Here is a 26,289-nt window from a genome sequence, read left to right on the forward strand (position 1 = left end):
CAGCTGAACATGGCTTGTAGGCTCAGAGAGCAGCGGTCGGCTTTATAAAATAGCGCTCGCAAGGCAACATCAAAATAATATATAATATACGGGTATGGCGATATTGTCTCAACTACATATCGCTTTCAAAAATATACCGGTATAATTTTAATACCGGTATATCGCCCAGCCCTATTACAACTCACCCTGTATTACAACCATACCCGGTCTTCCCTAACAAGCTTTTTATGCAAGCAAATGGAAATACCCTTCCAACTACTTTCGCTTTAGTAAAAAACTTAACAACCTAGGAAAAAAAGCTACCACAAGTGATCACGTGTGTGTGTGTGTGTGTGTGTGCGTGTGTGCGTGCGTGCGTGCGCGTGTGCTTGCCTTGCAGCATGCAAGAAATATCACATCCTCTCTTCACCAGAACCCAAATGAACTGTTAGATTATATAAAAATGCACAACATGGAGGTTTACAGGTTGCATCGTTTGATTTCATTTTTACAAAAAATGCACCTGAGAAACATTACATCGTATCGTTACATCACAACCCCAGGTTGTGGAAATTTAATCTAGTCCATCCCAGCTCCCCCCTTCTCGGGGGACATACAAAGTATCAGATCGCATCATAGAGTGTGAGCTTTTATCTAAATCAGCTGAGCTTCTCCATGCCCTCTGTGTTGTTATCCACATGGTACCGAGCCCACTTGTGCAACCGGCTGTACAGTGGCACCCCGCCGTTCTCCCGGTACAGGTAGACCCCCGCCACGCGGTTCCAGTCCTCACTCTGGACGGGCGTGGAGGCTCCGGCGTGCTCCTCCACCTGCGCCTTCTCCTCGTCGTCCAACGCCACGAAGCCAAAGAAGCTCTTGACGTTCTCGGCGGCAACCAGGTTGGCGTGCACGGCCGCCGTGCGTTTGAAAAGGTCCTGCTCGCTGGCGTGGAAGCGGCTCCAATACTCCTCCTGCTGGGAGCCGAAGGGAGAGCAGCAGCGCTTGGCGCACAGCATCAGGAAGACCACCACTGCCATGGCCGCCACAATCAGCCAGCCCAGCAGCTGAAAGAAAACAGATGAGTGAAGAGAGAGGAAATGCTGGATGCTAACCAACAAATGGTTCAGCGGAGATCAAGGAATGCAGAAGTTTTTTTTTTTTTTATTCTGCCTATATGGATAAGAGTAAGAACAGACAAAAAATAGGTTGAAGAAGAGAGGGGAGGCATCTGCGGGCCACAGCTACAAGGCCTTAATTAAAAAAAAAAAGAATTCAGCTACTTATGAGTAGCCAGGTTATTTGAAGGGCCCCTATTTTACCAGCAGGTGTGACGCTGGGGATGCTGCCAGTTATTAGTCTACTTGGTAGGTTGGCCTGTTTGAGCTAACCATCACACATCTGGGTGGACACTCACCCTTGATATGTCCCTAGAGGGTAGACATTTAAAAAGGCTTGGTATGGCTTATTAAAATCACACCTGGTGGTTAAAAAAGGGGCTTCTAGGCATCTGTCAAACGGACAAAAAATCAAAGATCCTCAGTACCTGAGACTCGTACTTCAGTCGTCGCTCGATCTCCTCCCAGAAGGGCAGGAGATCGCTGGGAACTGTTCCTCTGCAGGGGAACTTGGCCATCAGATGGATGACGTTGCGCCTCTCTTTCGGAAACCCCTCCAGTGTGTCCGGGTCGACGAACTCACTGAGCGCGCACAGGTACGCCTCCCCCTGCAGCAGCGAGATCACCACCCAGGTGACCGGGGCGATGGCCGCGCGGCCCAGGATGTTCCCCGTCACGGCGAACACGGCCACCGCGGCCAGCCTTTGGCAGCGCCTGAGGCGGTATTCCGACAGCAGGTCCCAGGTGCTGCGGTTCATCATGACCCCCAGGAGGAAGAAGACCAGGGCGGGAACTCCGATGGCGGCCAGCCCGTAGCGGGGGTTCCTCTCAGGGGAGCAGGGGCAGCTGAAGGCGAACACGTTGTATGCTGTCTGGCTGGCCACGGTGCCCAATGCGATCAGCCCGTTGAAGATCATCACGTCCTTGCTCTTGAAGAAGAGTGAGACGAACTTGAAGTTCTCCGTGACCAGTGCCGCCGCCGCCATCTTGGATCTGGTTGGAGGGTTGGAGTGTGAAGAATGGAGGATGCCGGAGGATGGAGGGAAGATGGTGGTGTGTAGAGGACAAAGGAGGATGGAGGGTAGAGGCTGGGGTGTGAAGGCGCTTCAGGTGGTCAAGCTGATTCAGGCTGTTGTAGAGGTGAGAGAAGAAGAACGTGGGGTCGTTTTCAGTCTGGTCTTGGGGTCTAGTTGATTTTTGGAAAATAAAGACACTGGTTGTTTTTGTGCAAAAGGCAGTGGGCCGTTGGGAGGAAGGTTTTATGAATACAGCCATTCAGTTCTCTTGTGGAGTTCTTCTCCAGTCGACTCAGCTACATATAGACAAAGAGACGTGGGAAAGACATTTTGTGCTCAGCGTTGCAGGGCTCCAAAACTGATGACAAAGTAGGCAAACAGGAAGACTTACCATGCAGAATGGTTTACGTTGAAGGATCGTCATATGGCATCAATCTGAGGAAAAAGGACTTCCACAGAAATCCCAAATCCTATCCCAAGAACTATTACTGACGGCAGAAAAAGCAAAGAATGTAATGATGACCGAGAAAAGTAAACTCCCCGATTCTAAATTTGAGAAGAGCGCTTCCTTTGTGTGTGCGAGAGGGGCTTTGAAAGTATGTGTATGTGTGTGTGTGTTTGAGTCTGGGCAACCATGATGAGTCACACTCAGGACCAACCCCCTTGGTTTCCTCTTGCTGTGGAAAAAAAAAAAAACTAACCAGAAACACATGTGAGAGAGGTTCAAAGAATGACTATTTCAAACTTAGTACTTAGACCCAATCTCCATATGGACTGTTGTCTTAATGATTATCGATATTCACTTCATTATGGAGTGGACTTTATTATAAAATATTATATTTTAAGGTACTCGATTGGAGTTGCCCATGATCTATGTTCATAGATAAACAATTAACTTTAATCTATTAAGATTAACTTTCTAAACAGAGAATGGTCATGTGCCTGATGGTGATTAAAGGGCCTAGAATAGATTTATTATTGTGTTTTTCCACAAAATAATGGCTTGGGTCATTGTTTCAAAGGGTGCTTCAGGATTTCTTTTCTTTTTAAAACATTTATAACATGAATACATTGCCGAGCATTGACTCAACTCAAAACTTCTTAGTTGTATCCATCTCTCTATCGAGATAAAAAGTGAAAGAGAATGTTTGAAAACATACGGTTTTTACAAGACAGTACAGATTTTAAGGAATATGATTAGATAATCATATTTGTGCAAAGGATGCGAAGATTTACAATGCACCATGTGATATTGGTGAATTAACATAGATATACCAAACCCTAAATCCTTTTGGGGGGTGTAGCTTTAAATGTGCTGAGTATTTGCATGGTTGCTATGAAACCTGTTAACCACATATAGTCGAGGTGGCACATTGACAGCCAGCCCTTATTTCCATAAATCAGTGGTCCGTTTTTCGGTCCTGCCGATTTTTATCGTCCAACTGGGCCTGGTGTTTCATGTTATAAATTATGTGGCCTTCATGTATTTTAAGTGATTATTCAGAGTCAGAGAGTCAGTCAAGTCAGTCAAGAGTCAGTCATTAAGAGTCATTTTCTAAAGTTTTTACACCTTAAAAACAATTTTAGACAACATTTCTTTACACAACAGTATTGTTAAATATATGCTCCGTATCTCATTTGAATAAAACTTATTTTTACACTGACATAGATTACTTTTTTAGTCATGGGTCCATACAAATAATTACAAAACGCTGCATTCAAAGTCTTATTCAAGTCTCATTCAAAATATCTTATAGAGGTTTCTATCTCTGTATTTAAAATATTTGGGTTAACTGTTAAATCCTTAATGAATGTATTTTATCAAGGTCTTCTATAATATTGGAGGACCAATATATGATCATAATTATAAAACATGACAGACAAGCTCACCTTTGTTAAAATGGGCTGTGTAGCTTGGCCCAGGTAGTCGTTCTGATCGCTAGCCAGAAGGTTCACCCTGTATTCAGGAGAGCCAACCCAATGTAAACTCAAACACCTGTATGCAAAAAGAGCTAAGCCGAGGACCCAATCTATTCAAATAGCCCCCAGTGCGCAGCCTGCCTTGTAGACCATACCTTGTGGTCCGGCTCAAACACAAAGGAGGCGTTGAGCAATAGGATCCTACCCACTTCGCCCATCGGGTCATACTAGAGCAGGAAAAGGTGTTATCTTATTTACAACCTGAACGGGTATCAATTACACTGCCATGCCTGAGATATATGTTACACACATGATATAAACAAGGTCATTCAGAGGCTTTATTTGACAGTTTGATGGGTTTTGAAGCTATAAGCATCATTTCAATCCTTTGAAATAAAAAATTTGCATCTATAAACTTATGAAATATTAAATTAATCGCCCATACAGACTGCCCTTAGACATATGCATCGATCTGGCAACACGGTAAGTTGCTGTGGATGAGTGTTGACTAAATAATTAGTCGTAGACTATAATTAGTTGACACATACTCATCCAGAACTCCCCGACACACTGACTGCTGTGTTTTGCTGGAAGCAAAACACAGCATCTGTAGCAGTCTGTACAGCCTTAATGCACTTTAATTTACACACGCTCATCTAGCCACCAAACACACCTGCCTGTGTGTTCTCTCTGTGCGCTAAACATCTGAGTAGAGGCTCCTCCCGTAGGAGTCCTTCCAGGTGATGCAGACCCGGTTGCGGTGGGCGATGTGGGTCACGTCCAGCTCCGGCTTGCTGGCAAACCACTTTATCAGCATCCGGTTCACCTGCTCCTGCCTTGTCATCCCATACAGCTTCTCTACCTTCATCTCTTCATCCTCCCTTTCACTTCGTCCTCCTCTTCCCCCTCCTCCCCCTTCGTCCTCTATCACCTGGCGGTAGCCGTTGAAGGGCGGCTTGGGGTAGGGTAGGTTCAGCACCTCCCGCTCGTTCTCTTCCTCCTGCACGCCCTCGAAGAACTGCACCACGCACTTGCGGGCAAAGTCGCGGGTGTGCAGTGCCACAGTCTCGTCGAACAGTTTCTGCTCCACATCCAGGTAGTTGCTCCAGTAGCGCGTCTGCATGGAGCTGCCGTGGTTGTCGAAGCAGGGCTTGATGAGCCGGCCCAGTGCCCCCACCATGATGAGGAACAGCAGGATGGACCAGCCGATCGCCTAGAGGGGGGGACAGCATGCAAAAGAGGACAAGTCATGTTGGAGAAGGTCTTGGATGACTAGTTGAGGAAAGGGGGTGCTTTTCGCAAAGGAATCGCTCATTGAGTTAATTGTATGAAACACACAAGGAGAACAATACAGAGTTCTGCAGGTGGATTTGTTACCAATAGAGCCTACTGCCAGAAGACTATTAGGAGTTTTTGTGTCTTTTGTTTTTGCACATTAGACTTGCACTTACACTCGCACATTAGGTGTGAGTGTAGGTGAGTGAATGTCAGAATGTCTGAGCTTGGGTGAGGGTGTGTGTGTCCAGGTATAAACCCAGCCTACCTGGGAATAGCAGCGGACGTAGCGTGACACTGCCTTGCGGAATGAACTGTTCTGAAAGATGGCATCCTCCTTGCAGGGAACCTTGGCCATGAGTCTGTGCACGTCCAGACCAGTATTGTTTGGCATTCCTGAGAAGAAACCACAAAAGGATTCACCCAAGGGTGGAAGTATGTTGGCGATAGGGGCTTTTGGTGCCATTTACACAACAATTCCAAAAATCCCGGGGGAAAATCACCCACACACCCCCTAGACTGCTTTGGTGACCCAAAAAAACCTCGGTTGTAATTCGAACATTGGGTTTACAGAGACAACATTGAGTGAAACCCAAGGGTTGACATGGGTCTCGTCCACGTACCGGTAAAGGTATTTGGGTTTACGCCCATGCTAAAAGCACATATGAAGATCTTCCCGTCCATCAGGGTGACCAGGATCCAAACCATGGGGGCCAACAGGGATCTCTGGAGCATGGCGGAGAACAGAAACCTAAGGAGATACCCCGTTGATCTCTGTATTAGTGCTGGTATTCTCATGTTCGTAGGGAATTAAAGGTACAAGATTTGGATTTGATTGGCATCTTAAGGAACAGACTTGACAACAATTTAATATTATATTATATGTGTATGTCTAAATTAGTATACAATCCCATGAAAATAGGAATTGTGCTTTCATTACCTTAGAACACCGGTTTTCAATAAGTGAGGCGCGCCTCCCCTGGGGGGCGCCAAAGAGCCACTGGGGAGGCGCGAAACGCGACACGTAAAGAAAAAATCTGTATGCAGCTCGTGATATCGGTTATTGTGCGTGCGTGTATTTAAAATGCATCGTTTCCTTGTCCCAAATCAACAGAAGTCAGCATTAAGGGAGGAGACAGGACCCAGCAAAACACGTAGGAAATATGATCCTGAACACTTAAAGTTAGGTTTCACCTGGTCAGGGTCCGAGGCTGCACCTCTGCCGCAGTGTGTGGTCTGCAAGGAGGTGCTAGCAAATGATAGCATGAGACCGTGCAAACTTCGGCGTCACATTGAAACCAAGCACACAAATTTAGTGAACAAGCCAGTTGAGTTTTTTTGAGAAGAAGCGTGATGATTTGCAGTCACAAAAAAGCATAATACAGTCATTTGGCACTATTAACATGAAGGCGACAGAAGCATCTTATCGTGTCGGGCTACGTATAGCGAAGGCAGGCAAACCCCATAACATTGACGAAACATTGCTACTCCCTGCAGCTAGAGATATGTGTTCAGTGATGCTGGGAGAAGCAGCTGCTGCTAAACTAGACGCGATCCCTATCTCCAACAATACCATCCAGCGATGAATATTAGACATGGCTTGTGATGTCAAAGAGCAGGTCCTGGTTAGTGTTTGTGAAAGCCCCTTTCACGCCATTCAGCTGGATGAGTCCACTGACGTCGCACACTGTGCTCAATTGATGGTGTACATTCGGTTCATCAAAGAGCTCAGTGTGCAGGAAGATTTTTTGTTTTGCGTTCCTTTACCCGCCCGCACAACAGCTGACGAACTTTTCAAGGCCTTGAATAACTTTTACCAGGCTAATTGCCTTGACTGGGGCCGGTGTTATGGGATATGCACTGATGGGGCAAGATCAATGACTGGCCGTCACAGAGGTCTCGTAAAACAGGTGCAGGCAGTTGCCCCTGCGGCTGTCTGGAAGCACTGCATTATCCATCGCCAGGCTTTAGCAACAAAAAGGATACCGCAAAAATTGCGTGCCGTTCTTGATGAGGCTATCAAGATTGTGAACTTAATTAAATCACGTGCCTTAAACGCCCGTCTGTTCTCAATCCTCTGCAATAAGATGGGCACTCACTTCCAGCAGCTGCTCCTGCACTCCGAGGTCAGGTGGCTCTCTTGGGGCAGAGTCCTCACCAGGCTGTGCGATTTGCGCGAAGAAGTCCTCCTCTTCCTCACCGAGATTAGCTCCCCACTGGCAAAACATCTGGCAGACATGAACTGGCTTGCTATGTTGGCCTATCTCTCCGACATCTTCGATAGGATCAACTCCCTCAACACCTCTCTCCAGGGCAAAGAGTGCAACGTCTTTTCGGCACACGACCAAGTGTCTGGGTTTAGGAAAAAGCTGGACTTGTGGTGTGCTCGTGTTGAACGAGGTTCGGTGGAAATGTTTCCAACCCTGGAGGATGTTGCGGAGAAGACAGGGCTGCCTCTTAACTCTGTCCAACCGGTCATCACTGCGCATTTGAATGGGTTGCGTGACCAGTTTGACGAGTATTTTGGAGAGGACGCAATGGGAAATCAGTGGGTGAGAAATCCGTTCTCTTTCCCCGCCACACCCCGTGATGGACTGAGCCTGCAGGATGAGGAGGCCCTGGTCGAGCTCAGCTCGAATATGGACTTGAAGCAGAGACTGGGAGAAATGCCAATCACGCGTTTCTGGTTGTCTGTGGAGAGCGAGTTCCCCCAGATCTCCACTAAGGCTATCAAAGTCCTAATTCCCTTCACCTTCACCTACTTGTGTGAGTGTGGGTTTTCCGCACTGACCTTCATTAAAAATAAATACGGATCAAGGCTGCAGGTGGAGGACGACTTGCGTTTATTTTTTCTCTGCAGTTCAGCCCCGTATCGAACACCTCTGCGCATCAAAAGCGAGGGCTCATTGTTCCCACTGATATGGACAATTAAATTTAAAGAAATTGAATGCATAAATTGGTTGGGCCATTGTTTAGTTTTGTTTGTTGTTTAATCTGAGGTTTTATGTGGCTGAAATCGTTAAAAAAATGTAATGAAAATATGTGAATCTGTTCGATCTGTTAACATGCAGTTGTCGTTCACACCACACCAATTTCAGCCATCGGGTGTGTTTTGTTGACTTGTGGATAGGGTTAGCCTACTGATGTTCAGTGTTTAGACCTGCATGAAGTTTGAAATTATTTGCTGTTGCAAAGAATCGTTTATGGATGCACTTTAAAAAAAGGTGTGCAAATAAAATGTCTTCAAATACAAAAATAAATAAATAAATTACATTTGATCAGTTATTGAAAGTCATCATTGCCTGGAACACACAAAAGATGGCATTTACTGCAGAGGCGTGTGTGGGTTAGGTCAGGTGGACGGGGGGCTCGGCTGTCCTTACCTACTTCTAAGGGGAGGCTCACATTCACCCAATTTGAAAACCCCTGCCTTAGAATGAACCCTATATATCTACATAGGGAGTGGGTCCTCCTCCGTAAAGCCTGCCATGTAGCCCTACAGTAGCCCAGAAGGGGCAAACGGCTCCAGAGAGGATGGGCTTTAAATTATTCATCATAATAGCTATCTAACTTCTAAACTTTGTTTCGTCAAAGACCAAACTATTTACTCAAATTATAAATCTATCAAGGAACCTCATAATTTGACACTTGATGCTACTCGATGCTTTCGTAGTCGATTTGATCATTTTGGAATACTGGCAACTTACAGATCATTACAGGCCCCCATAGCTTCTTCTATGTCAATTTCAATTTGAAATAGGATTTTAGGATGCCTTGCCCTCTTGTTCCTCAATCACTCAACGTATTTTATGAACATTTAACTAAAACTAAATTACAAGCATTCATTTAAAATTACATTTAGATAATATCCAAATTATTGATTTAACTTTATTTTGGAGCACAATTTCATTAAAACATAAAACCGGAATCAAAGCAGCTTTGAAAAATATCCTACTTAACGATGGCAACAAAAAAAGCAGAAAAAAATGTCCTAGAAATATTCAGCAAAAGAAGAGAAAGGCAAACCGACTCACTTAACCACTGCAGGGTTTTTCGTCCTTTTCCCGATCGGCCTCATCCACTCGTCCATCATGATGCCGGTGTGTCGGTTCACCAGCACGCCCAGGAAGAAGAGGATGATCGGGGGCACTATCATCACGCCCATGGAGTACAGCTTATTGTACTGGGGCAGGCAGGGGCAGTTGAAATCGAAGCTGGTGTACAGTTTGACGCTGACCAGCGCCAGCACAATGCAGATACCGTTGGAGATGGACTCTGAGTTGGTCTGGAAATACTGGAGGACCAACTTCATGCGGTCCATAGTGGACGACTGGTTTCTAGCATGTTAAGTAGAAAACAACAAAAGCATTCTCTTGACTTAAGTGTTTCAACTTTCGGAAATGTAATTATTTCAGGAACATTGTTTTCATTTTGGCTACAAAACTAAAAGAGCAGCCGTCTTTGCAATGTAGGCCTAGAGATCACCTGGTCTACGGAAATTTGGTTGAGAGCATGAGGTATAACTACAGGACAGACAGCCTCACATTGGAATTAAATCGTTATCAAATTACAGACCTAAATATTAAATATCTCTTAAGCACTTGTATTTACAGTTACGGTTTAATAATTGCAAATGGCAAACATAATGCCAATACAAAGATAAAACCTGTGTGCCTACCTGTGTGCTCAAACGCAGTGCCGGAGTCCGAGCTTTCTACCACCAGCAGTAAACAAATCAGATTATGAAAGTGGCCACACCCTGCCCGCCCGCCCTCACACAGGCTTTGAAGAGTGTGTGTTATGGTCTGATGCTTTGAAAACAAGTCGCCAAAATTTGTCCACAAGTGAAATGTGAAATTCACCGACCTGGCCAAAACATGTTATATAAAAAAAATATACTATTACCAAAGGAATAGTTGAATGTATTAGCATATTGATGATGGCGTCGAGTGTTAAAAGCAATCATTTAAAGATGAGACCAATATTAAACTTGACCAACACACAAGTTTAATATTTGAGATAGGATTTATTGACATTGTATAAAAACAACAAAAATACAAGTCGTATGTACCAAGTTTGCTTTGGGGCCATTAAAGTGCTTTAATCAAAATGACCGTGCTTGGTTTTGGAATGGGCAGAGAACATAGCTGAACTGGATTGACACAAAGTATTACACGTGCCTTTTTTTAATATGTATATATATATATATTTACACACACACAACTAGGACTTTATTTTAGCAGAAATACGCCCTTGTACGTTTATAACAGTGTTTCAGTCGTAGGATAACAAGAAGACAAAGCTACCCAAGGTCAATAGCAAGACCAACAGTGTTTTTTTCCGCTTAAAAAGGCAAACTTACAGTATTTTTCGAACATTATATAAAAAACAGTTTTCACTGGACACACAAACACCGGCGTTAATTAACGTTTTATTTTTTGCCGAAGACTCCCCCTCAGGGCAAAAGGATCTCTGACGCGTCCTTGGCCTCCATCACCCGGAACACCCCCACCTTCTCTTGCTTCACGTTCTTCCTCCCTTTGTCTGGAAGAGACGGTCAGCATGAATCTACCTGTTCCCCTCGATGTGCTTCAGGTGTGGTTTCTAGGTTTATGATAGCCCCACACAGGTGGTAGCAACAACAAATGACCCGACGTTTGGCTTATAAAATATGATGGATTTAGAAGATGCATTTCATTGTCCACAAAGTTGAAAATCTCAGGTCTCAATTGAAACACTTACTAAAAACAACAAGGATCAAAACAAGTTGGAAAAAATGCTATAGATGCCACAAAAACGTTAAGGGTTATATTCTGCTCTGTAAAAGGTTGCTGATTCTGCAGCGGACTCACCCATCATGTTGCTACGGTCCAGCAGAACCTCCAGGTCCCGGTCACTGATCACCTCCCCCTTGGTGCTCTTCACCTCCCTGAGACAGTCAAGAGGAGGAATATATGTTGAAAGACACCTACACGATGCCATGCGCGGGATTGAGGCGTGAATAACCCTAACTTTCATGGTTGAATAATCAGTGGGTGGTATGAATGAAAAATCGAATAGTCTTTGGTGTAACGACATTCGCAAAGGCAGCCACGGATCATCGGAAAGATATAGCTTAAACGCACCATGCTCCATGTAGAATAAAAGTATTGCACATCTAACGTTAATTGAGTTGACTTGTATTAGGTCACTGGCACTTTCAGGGGATTAGAGTTTCCGTCTCCGAGTACAACCGTCAATCTATGATCGGTCGTTTACCTTGGAGCTGCGTTCCGTTCTGAATTCACCTCAAGTCTCTTTGGAGACAAGCTTTTGCTCGACAACATTAACAGTATACGACGGCCCGTGAAGCTGAGCGTTTCCCTGGGACGTGTCTCTTACCGCTCAGCCTCCCTGGCCATCAGCATCCCCATCAGCTCGTCCAGGTCCAGGCAGCTCTTAGCCGGGGCCAGGTCCTCCCTCCCTCCCTTGAACTTATCTGAGGCACAGGATGACCCAACATCGATTTACATTTCAAGGTTTGTGAATAGGATTATTTTAAGCAGTAGCAACTCTTTAAGGGACTCATGAAATAGAGTGAAAGCCTAAAATGTAGTAACATCCTTAGCCACAAGTTAAACATACTTCTACCATTTAAATGGCTTTAACCCAAAATATGGTTTTGCAATATGAACAAGCGGTCGTTCCTCTAAGCCTCATCCTTCCAACTGAAATCAACCTCCCAATTTAAATCAACCGAATCGTCAAAACTGAAACCAACCGAATCCTCCCAACAGAAAGCAGGGGAACTCTGTTTCACCCTAGGGTGAGGAGGTAGAATCAGGGCTCACTCTTGTGGATGACCATCTGCTCCAGCTTCCTCTTGGCGGAGGCTCGCTCCAGGATCTTCTGGTCGATGGTGTTGGCCGTGACCAGACGGTACACCACCACAGGCTTGGTCTGCCCAATGCGGTGGCATCGGTCCTGGGCCTGCAGGTCCGCCTGGGGGTTCTGCAGGGGAGGGAGGGAACATATGATGAACACACAGAAAGGGGATTTAACATAACCCATCCACTTGTGGAGCCCATGTGTGCCCTGATGTCATGTTGCATAACGTTAGCGCAAAATAAAGACACTAGTATCAGATACAAGTTCAAACACATGCAATACTTAAGTCAGACCCAAGTCTATCAAATATGGCTGCATTTTTTCTATCTCACTCAATCTCAAGCAGGGTGATACAGCTCTACATGTAATCTCAAACTAAGTAAAGCCTCGGTATGCGTGAGTGAAGGACCACTCACCCAGTCGCTGTCAAAGATGATCACGGTGTCAGCAGAGGTGAGGTTGATGCCCAGGCCTCCGGCTCGCGTGCTCAGCAGGAAGAGGAAGACTTCTGGGTCTTCTGCAAACTTCGTCATCTGGGAGGGGGGGGGGGGGGGGGAGAATGGCCGTTATTATGGATTATTTTTCAACTATGAAGTACCAACAAACCTCAGCTACTTTAGGCTGATTCCGAATTTGTTTTGTAATGCTCCGACGACCAACACGGATACCAAACATTTCGTTGGGTCTCTACTCTTTCCGCAATAGATAGAGCCCCTGTAAAGTCGTCTGGGAATCACCGCAATGTGAACTCACGTTTTCATCACGGTCTGCGTAGGACATGTTGCCGTCCAGCCGGCTGTACTCGAAGCCCCGCAGGTAGCAGTAGTCCACCAGCAGGTCCAGGATGGACGTCATCTGGCTGAACACCAGCACCTGAGAACACAGACCGACTCAACGTTAAGAAACGCTAGGACCCCACCACCCAGGTGCTAGTGCCCACCAGAGAGGACATGGAGTCGCATGGCATCGGAATGGACAAAATGCTTTGCTGCTCTAGAATAGCTTTCTGTTTGTGTTCAAATCAAAACAAAAAGTTAAACCAGCACAAATCCAGTGTCGAAACAGTGTGGACCCCATCCCTTTTACCTTGTGGCCCCTCTTCTTGAGGGCAGGGAGCATTCGGTCCAGGATGAGGAACTTCCCCGAGCTCTTCACCAGCTCCTCGTCGATCTGAGGAGACCAAAGGACATGACGACTACAATCGTTATTCAGTCTTCCTTGTCACTTTCTATTCATGGTATATGCTGCTTAATACCGGTCTTGTGGTTGGTGGTTAACATTCCAAAGTTTGGGACGCACAAACAAATCAAAAATGAAAGATTGGTTAGATACAATGCGGCCCCTCCTAGTGGTCACCTGGAACTCCTGCGTGGCGGGGTCTAGGGGGTACTCCACCAGGTAGGGGTGGTTGCAACACCTCTTCAGCAGCATCAGGATATTCTGGAGCTTCAGGTTGACTTGGGTGTTCAGTAAATCCTTCAGCGCCAGCACAGGTCCGGCGCTGGAGTGGGAGGGGGTTGAACACGAGGCTTAATGTAAGCTATTAACGATGAAGTCATTTTAGGGCTCGACATACTTTTCTTATGTTATGACCAACCTGCGGAGGTTGCTTTGCCCAAATCTAACTAATATTTGGCACATCAAAAATCAAATCAAAGAAGTGAGACAATTATCATTTCTCCATGTATTCAACCCTGTATTCCCCGTCTAATCAAATACAAATCGAAGAGGCAATGTATGCAGGCATTCAGATATTTTTTTAGTAAAAATATCTGGTTTATTGTTGTCATTCCGCAATTCACAAAAAAAGCATATTTAAGCTGGTATACCTGCCACAAACAAACGTATATTAATAAATAGCTTGTTGTTTAATCGGAACACAATCCCAGACAGGTCGTTTTTGACTCATAATGTGGATTTTCCATGTGCTAAAGGTGTGAGGTGCGTGAGTGCATGCATGGCTGCTCCTCTGCTGACCTCTGCTCCTCGTTCTCCTTGCGGATCTTATCCAGGTATCTCTCCAGCGCTTTGGGGGTCTCGCTCTCATTTGGTTTCTCGTCGTAGTTCACCAATCTCTTGCTGCGTCGGCTGGGCCTGCCGCTGGCCGTCGACGTCGTCGGGAGGACGCTCTCTGAGAAATACTAACAGAAATCATGTTTTAATTGATTTGTTAACGAGTTACAATGAAGACCAGATTGAAAAGAGGGAGTCGAGAATCTGCATGGACATGTGGTAATAACAGGTGCATTCCGATAATTAAAATCATCGTTCCAGGTACACACTGCCACTTTGACTCATCTCGTTATCGCCCATAAATCTAATGTTAAAGAGGGCATTTTATTTTCAGATCAATCCCTCCCGTGAAGCTCAAATACAAATTCCAAACAAGAAGGCGCCCTGTGTGCAAAACGTAACAAAACTAAAAAGGTTTGTTACCGTATTCTCCCGGCCAAGCAGCTTGCTGATGCTCTTGTCCACCACAGCCTTGTAGAAGGTCTCCTGCTTGAGGGTCAGCGGGGCGTACACGATGATCTCCTTCTTGGGAGGGACCTCCAGCGTCACGTCCGCCTTCAGCCTCCGCAGCAGGAACGGAGTCAGGATCTGTGACGCAAAACAACACAAGAAGAACGGGAGCCGGAGTCAGAAAAAGGGCGATGGAAGTGCGTGCTCTCAAAACCTGAGGGTGCAACACATGATCGTTTATAACAGTGGCTTGTTTTTGAGTTTGTGTCACAAGCCAAAATGGGTTTTCTGAGCGCTGTCAGGCCATGACCCACCTCCAACTGGGCCGGGTCGCAACAAAAAATGGTTTGCGACCAGTTGGAGGTGGGTTGTGGCCTGACGACGCTCAAGTGTGCGGTTGGGTCCCTTGGGAACACTGAAATGTTATTTTAGGGCCAAGGATGATCTTAAGGATGTTCATATATTATGCGTACCTGGTGCAGCATGTGGAGGACCTTCTCCTCTCGCTCGTTGGCCACCACAACCCCATCACTTTTGATGGTGTCGATGTCAAACCATGACTCAAAGCTAGAGGAGAAGAGGAGAAGGAAGACGAAGACGACGGTGAATCAACTCTGAACTCTGCAACGGATACGCAAGTAAACGCAAGTAAAAGTATTCCCTCTCTCATCTTTGTCAAGCTTCTTTCCAAATAAACCATTGATATCTTATTTCCAATTTGGACGTTGGATGTTACAGGCACATATCATTTAATGTATTTATTGTTATATAAAAATTGGCAAGCATTCTAGGGCTGTAAGAATCTTCACCCAATAGGACGTTTTTTGTTGAGTGAAAAAAGTAAAATATTGATATATTGTGTTATCATTCTAAGAATGAAGTTAGAGTAAGACTCCGTAGTCCTACTTTGAAATCCCCAGTGAGCTCTCAGCACTTACTAAATACAGGGCACTATGGAAACTAGGGCTGTCCCCTGAAAGTCGATGATTCGAATCATCTGTCGGGAAACCCCTCAGTCGACTCAGATTCTCTGAGTCGACTGAGGGGTTTCCCGCCGTCTTCCTTTATTATTTTTTTTAAAAGACCCAACCTATAGTGTAGACGTGTCAGACCATATGCATGAATTGACACATTTATTGTGACTTTTTATTATTCTTCTGCAGCGGCAGTTGGTGCTGAAAATAAATTGCAAACTGCGCGTACAGATGCCACCGCAGGCTTAATATTCACCATTTGCATCATAGCTCTAATGATAATAATAAAGAGAAGCTTTATTTAGACACTGTCCATGTCACTGTGGCGATTGATTCATTGTAACTTTGTTTGCTAGACAGAATCTCGCAGAGGGAAGCGGCTGTCACCCCTTACATTATTGCTACATTTTCTCTAGGATCGCAGTCAGTGTGGCGACACAGCGCTGTGTGACGACAGAGCGCTGTGTATTCTTTCGGGCTCAATAAATGCAATCAGATTGTGAACACGGGGCTCATATAGTGGATTATCCACTAGCCTATACATGAGCTACAATTCCGACGAGTTTGATTGACAGAAAACTGTTCAGGTGAGAACGTAATGAGCGCAACGCGCAAGCATATATAAAAAGGCCTATAGCCTACCCAAACAGAGTGTTAATAGAAAGAAAACTCATTTTTTAAACCTCCAAAAGACCTGCCCCGCACGGCCGCCGAAAAGTCGAATCTCTGGAAGAGATTTGACTCAGAAAATTCTGAGTCGGGGACAGCCCTAATGGAAACTGTTAAAAACCAAGCCCATCATATTGGCACTGTAATACAACCAAACCCTCCCCCTTTTAACACCACCAAGGTCTGAGGTCACACAATCGACGCCACCAACATTCCCCTCATACCTCTTGAGGTCATCGAAGACCTCTGGCAGCAGGAAGTTGAGCAGGGACCAGAGCTCCGACAGGTTGTTCTGCAGCGGCGTGCCCGTCAGCAGCAGCTTGTTGTCGGTGTGCAGCAGCTTCAGCTCCTGCACCAGCCGGCAGTTGAGGTTCTTGATCCTGTGGCCCTCGTCCACAATGAGGTATTTCCAATGGAACCCCTGCAGGAGTGGCAGGAGGGACAAGAATGTTGTGTTACCGGGAGGAGTTCCTGGAAATCATATTAGTGTAGCCTTTGCTAATTTCTCAGACAAAAGATAAGGTTCAGTTTTCGTCCAAACTAGATCACAGTGAATTCAGATTTAGGTAACGAAGGAGCACATAGGGTTTACAGTGGCTTGCTTAAGTTAGATTGCAGACTGCGAATGGAACAGCCCATTCATACAATATTTTGCACCCAATACAATTTGTGCAAAAAAGACAAATTCACAAAAACAGTTCATAGGGTTAGGGTGTTCGATATTTAGCCAAACTACCGAGGTTCAACGACCAATGCTGCTCTGTGCATACCTGTAGGACCTTCCTGTCAAACATGGCGATCTCAAAGGAAGTGATGACCACGGGGCACATGTTGTGGGGCCCCTGGGGCTTCCGGATCACCTTCAGCAGATCGGGCCTCGTCTTTGCGGGCCCGTGGTAGAGCTGGACCGGCACCTAGGACCACGCATACATAAAATCTGATATTTGTCAAAGACCCGGATCAACTCATACAAGACAAACTAAAGTATTGTCTATTTTCATAGAATAATAGTGAATTAATAAATCGATCATATCTAAAATGGTTAACAATTTCATAACAATTTTTAAGTCTCTCATTTCAGATATCCAGGTGTTTTAGGCCAATAATCGCCCCCAAAGAGAGACCAAACAACGGATCAAATTGTCCCTTGGCTATAAGCAAAATTCCTGTCCATCCAACAAAGGCAACCAAACTGAAAAACAACCACGCACAGGGGTTGACACTTAGGTTTCAAAAGCACTTGCCCATTGGGCAAGTACAGGTCGTGTTCAACTTGCCCGAATGTGATGTTCACTTGCCCAAATTAAAATCAGAATCATGAACGGGCCTCTTTTTGCCAGGCACCCGGCCTGGTTTTGGGGGGGCTCAGAAAACTCAAACTAGCTCAGACTGAAGCAGAATGTTAGCCTCCGCACATGTGTTTAAAAAATAACAAACTTCTCTTTGTTTACTTATTTATCGAACGGTCATATCGTGCCATGAAATGATTTCAGTCCAACGTTGCAACCTATTAAAAATAACAAACTTCTTTGTTTACTTATTTATCGAACGGTCATATCGTGCCATGAAGTGATTTCAGTCCAACGTTGCAACCTATTAAAGCTATCGCCCATTTATATGTAGACCTGCATGATTTTATGCAAATGTACGAACTCTGCCCTGTCGCGAGATCACAAGATCACGCGATAATCCTAAACCTAATGTACTCACCTTCCACTCCTAAAACTACTGCAATTAAATGCCAGGCTTTGTCCTTCCTGACATTGTCCTTATAAAAAGGATGATTTATTTCATCAATTATTTTATGTTGCTCCACTTCGACAATCTCTCGTCGTCCATGTTGCCGACCCTCTGAGACCCTTTGATTGATTGACTGCTGACCTGGTGCCACCGGTCATGACGTAATGTTGATGTGAAGTTCTGATAGGCTACATGAGCTGAGTATTGTGTTTTATTTTGAAAATTGACCGGATGCTCTATGGCTTTTACTTTTTCACTTCCTGCCCGGCTCGATCTGCTCTGTTGAAATTGACGCGGTTCAGCAACGGCTCGCGTCAAAAATAGAAGTGCTGCGGAATGATAGCGCTGCGGAATTATAGCGCTGCGGCGCGGCGTGCCGCTCCTGGGACGCTGCTGAGATGTTCCGCAGCGCGCCCGGTGGAAATGGTTTCATTGATTAGAGTTGCAGCGATCAGCAGCGGTGACCGCGGCGCTTACGTCCCCGGTGGAAATGAGGCTTTAGTCATTGATTGTAAACACGATGTTTAGTTGCAAAATTTGGCCCAGACACTGGATAATCTGTTTATGGTGGTTTTATTTGATCAGAATCAACTTTGTGGACAAAAATCATAAAGCTAAAACTTCATTTGGTTGTTAAAAGAAAAGGGGACGTTTCTTCTTAAGTTGTTATTTGTGAGTTTTAGTCACAGAATGATATGGTTTGGACTGTCGGAATAAGTGGAGCTTTCATATAATATACAGCTTTCATATAATATATATTTTCATCAGCTTTCTTATAATATATAGTTTGTGCAGGTCCAATTTCGTGAAAAAGATCGCTATTGCTGTGCATGTGCAGTTATTTCACGTTGACAAACAACTATCAACACGTGAGTGAGCTAGGTACCGTGGGCGTGAAGCGCATGAACTCTCGGATCCAGTTGGGCAGCGTGGAGAGTGGGGCCACCACCAGAAAAGGGCCCAGCACGCCACGCTCCACCATCATGGCCACGTGGGCGATGCACTGGATGGTCTTCCCTAAGCCCATCTCGTCTGCCAGGATGCCGTTGATACCGTTCTCCCACAGCATCTAGAGAGAGACCAGACACATTTAATACCCTATGGGAAGGGATGGATGACGGCTGTTATGGAATAGGTGCTCCTATTGCGGGCGATCAATCACATGGACTCTAGACTCAAATAATAGCAGAACTAGCACTTCAAAAGAAAGCATAACTCAAACCATGTTTGACGAAGATTCCACAGAAACTAACCCGGAACCACAAACTCAGCAATTGGGACGTTGTCTAAAGAACTTCAAAGTAGCGTTGCAACCGTAACCTCAGCCTTTGAGACGTCAAATTCAAACTTCAAATAAGGAACTACAGACCATGAAAAAAAGGAACTACAACGCCCCAATAAAAAAATGAAACACCAAAATCCTTAACCCAAGGAAGCGTCCTCTCACCCGCAGCCATTCGATTCCCTCTATCTGGTACCAGCGCATCGCCCCCCCGGTGAAGAGGCGGGGCTGTTGGGCTGGCACCGGCTTCCCTTCAAAGGTCCTCTTCGGGTCCAGCTGGTGCTTGGCGCTGTCCTGCATGGCCTCCGAAAGACGGCTCTTGATGTCCGTGTTGGAGTCGCTCATCTTCTCCAGGTCCTCCTCCTCCACGTTCTTCTTCCGTTTTGAAGAAGACGCTGTCTGCTCCTGGAGAGACAAAAGAGAAGGGTTTCATTCGAGGCATACTGGTGTCCCACCTGTGGGACTCTTGGTTCAATAAGGGGCTTGCAGCAGGGGGGGGGCGATGTGGGTCAGAGTGAATAGGGAAGGGGACTGTATAAAAAAATATCTAAAATTGGGTTACATATTTCCATAAATGTTTTCCAAGTTTTGGTAATCATTGGGGCAGAAAAAACCTATTGATTAACAGCAAACACAATAAAAGAATAAAATTGTTTCACTAAAGACAATAAAATGTAGTGTCATCAGTGTACATCAAGTGGTCCTACCTCTTCTTCTAGTTTCATTTTCTTCGACTTCAACATAATTTCCTGAAACACAGCAAAAAATAAGACTTAATAAAAACTCAAAAACACAGGAGCTGCTAGCGCACTAGGTTAGCGTAGCTTCAGAAGAGCGTACCTCTTTGGACATGACATCAGCTATCTTGTAGTCATCTTTCTTGCGCTTCTTTGAGGTTGCTTGAAAAAATTATTGATTTAATAAAATAAATTAGTCGCATGGCTCAATACACAGCAATTTAGTATTTATATGAAAATAAATTCAGAATATAGGACTAATAACAGTGTTGAAAGTTGCTACTTTAGGTATAGATACCTTTTTCCATGGCAGGTTCATCCTTTTTCGTCACCTATCAAGGTAGGGAAGATGCAAATTTCAAGGTATGTAATAAAGTTATGAACTGTGAGGGAAACATCACATTAATTAACCTTTTTATAATTATGTTATTTTACCTTCTTAGACTTTTTTTGTTGCTTTTCTTTCTTGGCCTTCTCCTGAAAACAAACAAAAAGAAAAAAAGGCTGGTTATGCCTTCTCCCTGATAAAACGGCACTGTCTAGAGCAAATATCGAAATCACACATTCCTCCCATTAACATGTATCTTATAGTATTTGCATATGCTTACCTTCTTTTACAGCAGTTCCTTCAATAGGAAACATCCAATAAACACTTGAAGTCCCTCACAAGAAGAACACTTACCTCTTGTTGCTGCTGCTCCATTTTAGTCAGCAGGAACTTGGAGTAGATGTTGCTCTTCTCAAGCAGATGCTGGAGTCTCTTGAAGCGCATATCGTGGGAGTCCCGTACAATGGACTCACGGGCCTTCCGTGGACGTAGGTTCATCACAAAAGTTTATAAAATAAATTCACTTAGCATCATGATTCAAGGAAGTCATCTCCACCATCACAGAATGGCAGGGAGTATCTGAACGAATGCAGGAACCAACGTCATTGACGTCGTTTGAAAAACAACAACTACCATATCATAGGAACGAACCTTTTCAATCACCTCCTTGTCCATTTCTTCGGATTTGTCTGTCAACTTCTTCTCCTCTTCCACCATTTCTTTTGTGATCATACCACCAGAGGACTCATTCTCTGTCTTTACTCCTTCAACTTTTGAGAAAAGAAACACGAGGTTGTTATTCAAAGTTAGACCCGAGAAATTGCCCATTGTGGACGCGTAACTCCGATGTGTTATATAAAACCCAATAACTTAAAAATGTGTATAAATGAATGCTAATCTGTTTCAGAACAGAAATAAATAGTTACAAAAGAAAAAATGTTTCATTGCTTCCCTGAAAAGCGCAACCAAATTGGTTGACTAATAAAGTACATTGGTATGAGAGCCGAGGCCATGCTGTCTTCAGCTGAATGATCAATGAGTAACAAAGTGAACAGACCAGGTGGAGGCGGCTGAGTCTCCATGGCGGTGCCAAGGGGCACCTCCGACTCGTCGGGTTTAGGACACTGCGGGGACACACTCCGAGCTCCTTCCTTTGAACTGCAGAAGTTAACATTAAAAATAAAGAAAAGGTGGTCAGGTTTTTGAGAAAAGTGTGCCACCTTTTTAGGCACCGCACCACGTTTTAACAGCATGTTAAGACTAGCCGGGTTGCATGCAAAATACTGACCATGTCACATCTGCCATTTGTCAATCAGAAGAAGCAGACCGCTAGAAAGTCCAATTAAAGTTTTGTCTTTTGACCGATAGTTCTTCCAATTTAAACAGGACCAAAGACCGAAAACAAGCCCCTTGACAAAGGAATCAACAAAGAATGGTTAATGCGTGCCGGGTGAAAACGAGTTTAAAAAAGGATGCTTCACAGTGTACGACAAGTACAGATATATTTTCAAGTAGTATTTTCTAAAAGAGAATTATAACACGCTAAGAACAAAAATGCAGCAGCATGTGTTCCTCTCCTCGCCAGCAGTCGAGTGGGAGGGACAAGATGGGTTTCGCGCGGAGAAAGTAGAAACCAAATAACATTAGTAGGGGTCTCCTACAATTGCAATTTCAAATAATGTAGTTATTTTTGATTAACTACCAACTGCTTGATAAAAAAAAAAACTTACTATCGTAGAATATATTGTGGAACGGGAAACCCATGAGTAAATTGGTCAAAAAACAAAAACAAGTTTAAATAATAAATGAGGTTGACCCGCGAGTAATAGTTACGTTGTAACATTCTCAATATTTCCCGCGAACGTTTTATAATACCCAAATATATGAAGGGGTGGATCAACTAAGCTAAATCAGTATCGTCTTTTACGTTATCAAATACGTTAGATTAATGGACTTTTATAGCTTTCAGGAATTACTTTTTGGTTGGGGTTGCACTATCACGTGGCCATGCATTAAAGGGACTGTTTCATTGTATATATTGTACACCACAAGGTGGAACTATTGAGCAACGGCTAATGCCCGTCGATCAGTCCAGTTGTTATACTGTACATCCATGGGCCTATCTAATATATATATTGTTTCGGTTTGGGATCAGGGTCAATGGTAGTCTAGTTCCAGTCACTGCAGACAATTGTGAGAGTGATTGAGTTGGCTCCGAACTTACAACACTGTTAAGAAATACTGATGACAAACAGATAATGTTGAATCACATTGTGTCAGATCATTTTAATCTCGACATATATATTTATTTTATTTTACAATGTCCTTTTCTGTCTGTCTGTCTGCCTGTCTGTCTACCTGTATACCAGCCTTTCTTTCTTTCAACTTGCCTTTCTGTCTATCTGTCAAACTTTAAGTCTGCCCACCTGCCTTTATTTCTCTCTATCATCCTGTCTGTATGTCTACTTATCTGTCTGTCTGTCTGTCTCTCTGTCTGCTCCATGTGTCTCTCACCCCCACTCTTCCTCCCACACCACTAAACCGTCGTTTTGTCGTTTTGTTTCAATAAACGAACCAAGACAGTGGCCATATTGATTCTCATGAGGAAATCTCCCGAAAACACCAGCTGACAATGTAGCTACGGATAGTCTCCTAGCAGCTTTGTGAGCAGCGCTAGGATAGCTATCTGTAGCAACATTGTCAGCAGCCCGCTTTGTGCAACATAGGCCAACTGTAACCACCTTGCGTTGACTTTTCTTTTGCTTTATGCATATGCACACACACACGCATGCGCACTCAGGCCAAAATCAAAGCCTGCCTTGTGTTAAAAGTTCTGCTCTTTCAGCAAAAGGCTGTTTTGGCTTTGAAGACTCATGCCCAGGGCGAGAGTCTAGGAGTAGATGTCCGTAATATATGTCGTGTGTGTGTGTGTGTGTGTGTGTGTGTGTGTGTGTGTGTGTGTGCGTGCGTGCGTGCGTGCGTGCGTGCGTGCGTGCGTGCGTGCGTGCGTGCGTGCGTGCGTGCGTGCGTGCGTGTGTGTGTGTGTCTGAGCGTATGTTTGATTGTGTGTGTTAATGTGTGCATATGTTGGTCTGAATGTGTGTGTGTGTGTGTGTGTGTGTGTGTGTGTGTGTGTGTGTCTTCTGAACACATTGCCTGTGTTATCCCTTCATGTACCATCTGTGCCATTGCACAGCTACTCTTATACAAGCCAGTTCAGCTTCCAGCTGCAGAGAAGTCATATAGTTATTAAACACTGCAGCCTCTAACACTAAGCACATCTTATTCTAGTCAGTAAGTTCAATCACATCAACTTTAATCTGGCCCACTTGCTTTCCCTTTGACATGCATGTGTGCACATACACACACACACACCCCACGCATGCGCGCACAAATTCACACAAGTACGCACAGACACACACACACACACATATACACACACACATTGACGTCTGTCTAGTCAGAACATATTTTATGAGTGAATCCAGTTTATACTAGACCACACATAAACAACTAGATGGTCACAAGGCTTACATTAAGTGTACAAGCCTACTCACTAAGACATTGTGTGTATGTGGGTAAAAGCATGTGTTTGGGTACCTGTGCATGTGTGTGTGTCTGTGTTTTTGTGCGACGGTTTAGTATGGTCAGGATCTTGACTGCTCTTCCATCAGCCCGTTGAAAGAAAAGTTTAAATGGAAAAACAAAGTGTGCTTTTGAAAAAGTAAAATATAACGCTCATTAAAAGAGCTTAACAACTGATGACGTGCGTTTATGATGGTTGTTTATCCAGTTAAAATCCACACAAATATATATTTCATTTATAAGGAGTTTTCAACAACATTTGATGCACAAAAATTTAACATACCATAGGGGCCAATAGAATAACAATGAAGTTACTACCATTACCGTTTATGGGCAAATTGAAGGAGCTTAGGGTGTAATTGTTTCTGTTGCTAAATTATCAACATAAATGATTCTACTGGAATGTGTTTCTGCGTTCTTCGGTCGTCCTTGGAACTGAGATAGTTCATCTCAAGGGTCTTCTTCAAAACATTTTTTTTCTTTTTTTTCATAATCCGTATTTGGCACAGTTGATTTTCAAATATGTATTGTAATTTTCATTTTATATGTATTTTAATAAAACCACTATTGTGTGGTATTAGTCAACCAATATGTTTCATGAATTTGCTCTTATTTTAGGATATTGCAACCGAAAAGAATCCCTGCGTATTTACTCTGACTTTCTTCACTATGAATTTGTTATTAGTAATGAATAATACTATGTCCACCCTGAGTAGTAACTCGTTGCTGTTGGACATCTTGCTCAAGGTTGACTAGGATATGGACATTGTGGATCTCACAAAATTCTGGAAAGAAAAAACTCTATACACCGGTCTTAACACAAATATGAAGAAACCATGTATTAAGCCCTCTTTCCTCTCCTGTCTCAATCGTCACTTTGTGCAGTCACACACAAGTATTTTATCCAATGTTTTCCTTTCATCACGTGACACGGCAGGCCAAAAAGTGTTCAAGAGGATGAACTATCCTAAGAAAAAACAGCAAAGTAAATTAAAATAAAATGTGGGTTTCATTTTTGCCAGTCCAGTACAAAAGTTTAGGCAAACATTCATTCCAAACGTAAACTTTAAATTGTTACTCGGATTCAGATTAAAATGACAATATAAAATAAAATTCTGTTAGTCAAGAAAAACTTGTTAATTAAATTCCGTGGAGGAAGAAGAAGAAAAAACAATCACCCTTTTGCTCAATCAATAAATCAATCAATCAATTACTTTGACCCCCCCTTAACGAGAAAAAACTTTTCCTGGAACTGGACACATCAAGGGGCTGTCTGCGCTCCCTCCTCCAGGCTAGCTTGGCTCCCCACCTGCCCTCTGATCTGGGTATAAGTACATAAGTATAGCTGTCTTCCCAGCCCAAAACGAGCTCAAATGACAGAGCCAAGGGTTGGTGTTATCGTACCGAGGTAAGCAGAGGTGTCGGTACATGCTACATCATAATGAGGGGGGAATAAAAGCTACAGATCAGCTTTGAAAAAGTCAGTTGAATCACTTGAAACATACTTCAGTTGATTACTATTGACTACAACTGTTCCCAACTGTTTAGTAGGGAGAGGAACGAGATCAAAAGCTGTAACTTTTAATAAAGTGAGTACACACTAAGTATGACAAAAATACAATTAAAAATGTTTGCTCACTGCTTAGGTTAAAACCGTAACAGCCAACATTTTCATCGTGGGCACAGGTTTAAAGAGAACATTCAACATCATTGAGAAGGTATAATATGATACTGTTTATCAGGACACAGGTTGGATTAATTGGCTGAGATACAGTCATGTGGACCTGACCCGTGCTGCAACACAGCTTGAGGCAAATCAATAAAACTATAGTCTGTAACAAGCTCTGGAAGATCTCCAGCCTTGATTAATATCTGAACAGGAAATCATAGACTCCTGATCAACAATGGAAGTAAATCGTTCGTCTTGTCTTGTTACAGTTCCATTATAGCCCTGTTATTGTGAACCGCGTCTCGGATCAGACTCCATCTGCAAGGCGTATCTAACCAAACACCTCTCTAATGCTCCAGATGTTCTCAGATCCACAACTCGAAGGAGAATCGAGTGGATCTTCTCCACAGCATGTTTACACATGCAAGGGGGCTGACTCAGCAGGGAGGAGGATTCCTGAAGTCGACCTGCACGTGCGTCTGGTTGAGTTCAGCAACCATACTCTTGCATCTGTTACGGTCATGGTTGTTCCTTCTATGGTTGTAGGCTATGAGGGATCCAGACGATGAAACTGCCTAACTTATAACATGTGTAAACCATGGTGCAATGTATTAAAAACAAAGATGCAAACAAAGAGACTAATTAAATTACAAGCTTCATATTAAGGCAG

General features: G+C 44.0%; 3 protein-coding genes across 3 annotated transcripts; all 3 read right to left on the bottom strand.

Annotated features, from left to right (window-relative positions):
• Positions 1–334: 334 nt before the first annotated feature.
• LOC307070661 (calcium homeostasis modulator protein 2-like) lies at positions 335–2,725 on the bottom strand. The gene is given in 5 exon segments (XM_079729230.1): positions 335–1,043; positions 1,523–2,113; positions 2,115–2,223; positions 2,502–2,517; positions 2,520–2,725. Coding segments are annotated over 5 exon segments (1,143 nt in total). The 5' UTR covers positions 2,542–2,725; the 3' UTR covers positions 335–638.
• Positions 2,726–4,355: 1,630 nt separating this feature from the next.
• Positions 4,356–10,017, bottom strand: calhm3 (calcium homeostasis modulator 3). Its single transcript, XM_079729231.1, has 5 exons — positions 9,984–10,017; positions 9,340–9,642; positions 5,929–6,056; positions 5,574–5,701; positions 4,356–5,243 (listed from the first exon to the last, which is right to left on the bottom strand). Exons 2-5 carry the CDS (start codon positions 9,624–9,626, stop codon positions 4,728–4,730), a joined length of 1,059 nt encoding a protein of 352 aa, XP_079585357.1. The 5' UTR covers positions 9,627–9,642; positions 9,984–10,017; the 3' UTR covers positions 4,356–4,727.
• Positions 10,018–10,326: 309 nt separating this feature from the next.
• On the bottom strand, positions 10,327–21,934 carry hells (helicase, lymphoid specific). Its single transcript, XM_079729227.1, has 23 exons — positions 21,654–21,934; positions 21,423–21,523; positions 21,017–21,135; positions 20,720–20,842; positions 20,473–20,514; positions 20,336–20,369; positions 20,141–20,199; positions 20,008–20,049; positions 19,466–19,705; positions 18,905–19,087; positions 17,049–17,192; positions 16,503–16,699; positions 15,109–15,202; positions 14,609–14,773; positions 14,150–14,313; positions 13,529–13,673; positions 13,259–13,342; positions 12,926–13,045; positions 12,589–12,705; positions 12,136–12,295; positions 11,687–11,783; positions 11,158–11,234; positions 10,327–10,849 (listed from the first exon to the last, which is right to left on the bottom strand). Exons 1-23 carry the CDS (start codon positions 21,668–21,670, stop codon positions 10,761–10,763), a joined length of 2,613 nt encoding a protein of 870 aa, XP_079585353.1. The 5' UTR covers positions 21,671–21,934; the 3' UTR covers positions 10,327–10,760.
• Between the last annotated feature and the right edge of the window lie 4,355 nt (positions 21,935–26,289).

The sequence above is a fragment of the Pollachius pollachius genome (genome assembly GCF_949987615.1).
Source record: "Pollachius pollachius genome assembly, chromosome: 2".
Classification (NCBI taxonomy): domain Eukaryota; kingdom Metazoa; phylum Chordata; class Actinopteri; order Gadiformes; family Gadidae; genus Pollachius; species Pollachius pollachius.

Excerpts from the sequence above, each read along its gene's own strand:
- hells (XM_079729227.1), bottom strand. Across the intron at positions 20,050-20,140 it reads CTGATGTCATGTCCAAAGAG|GAAATTATGTTGAAGTCGAA; the intron begins GTACGCTCTTCT and ends GCTGTGTTTCAG. Across the intron at positions 11,784-12,135 it reads GCAGATGGTCATCCACAAGA|ATAAGTTCAAGGGAGGGAGG; the intron begins GTGAGCCCTGAT and ends CCTGTGCCTCAG.
- calhm3 (XM_079729231.1), bottom strand. The coding sequence starts at position 9,626 with ATGGACCGCATGAAGTTGGTCCTCCAGTATTTCCAGACCAACTCAGAG. Across the intron at positions 6,057-9,339 it reads AAAAACCCTGCAGTGGTTAA|GTTTCTGTTCTCCGCCATGC; the intron begins GTGAGTCGGTTT and ends GTATCTCCTTAG. Across the intron at positions 5,702-5,928 it reads AAACCCAAATACCTTTACCG|GAATGCCAAACAATACTGGT; the intron begins GTACGTGGACGA and ends GTTTCTTCTCAG.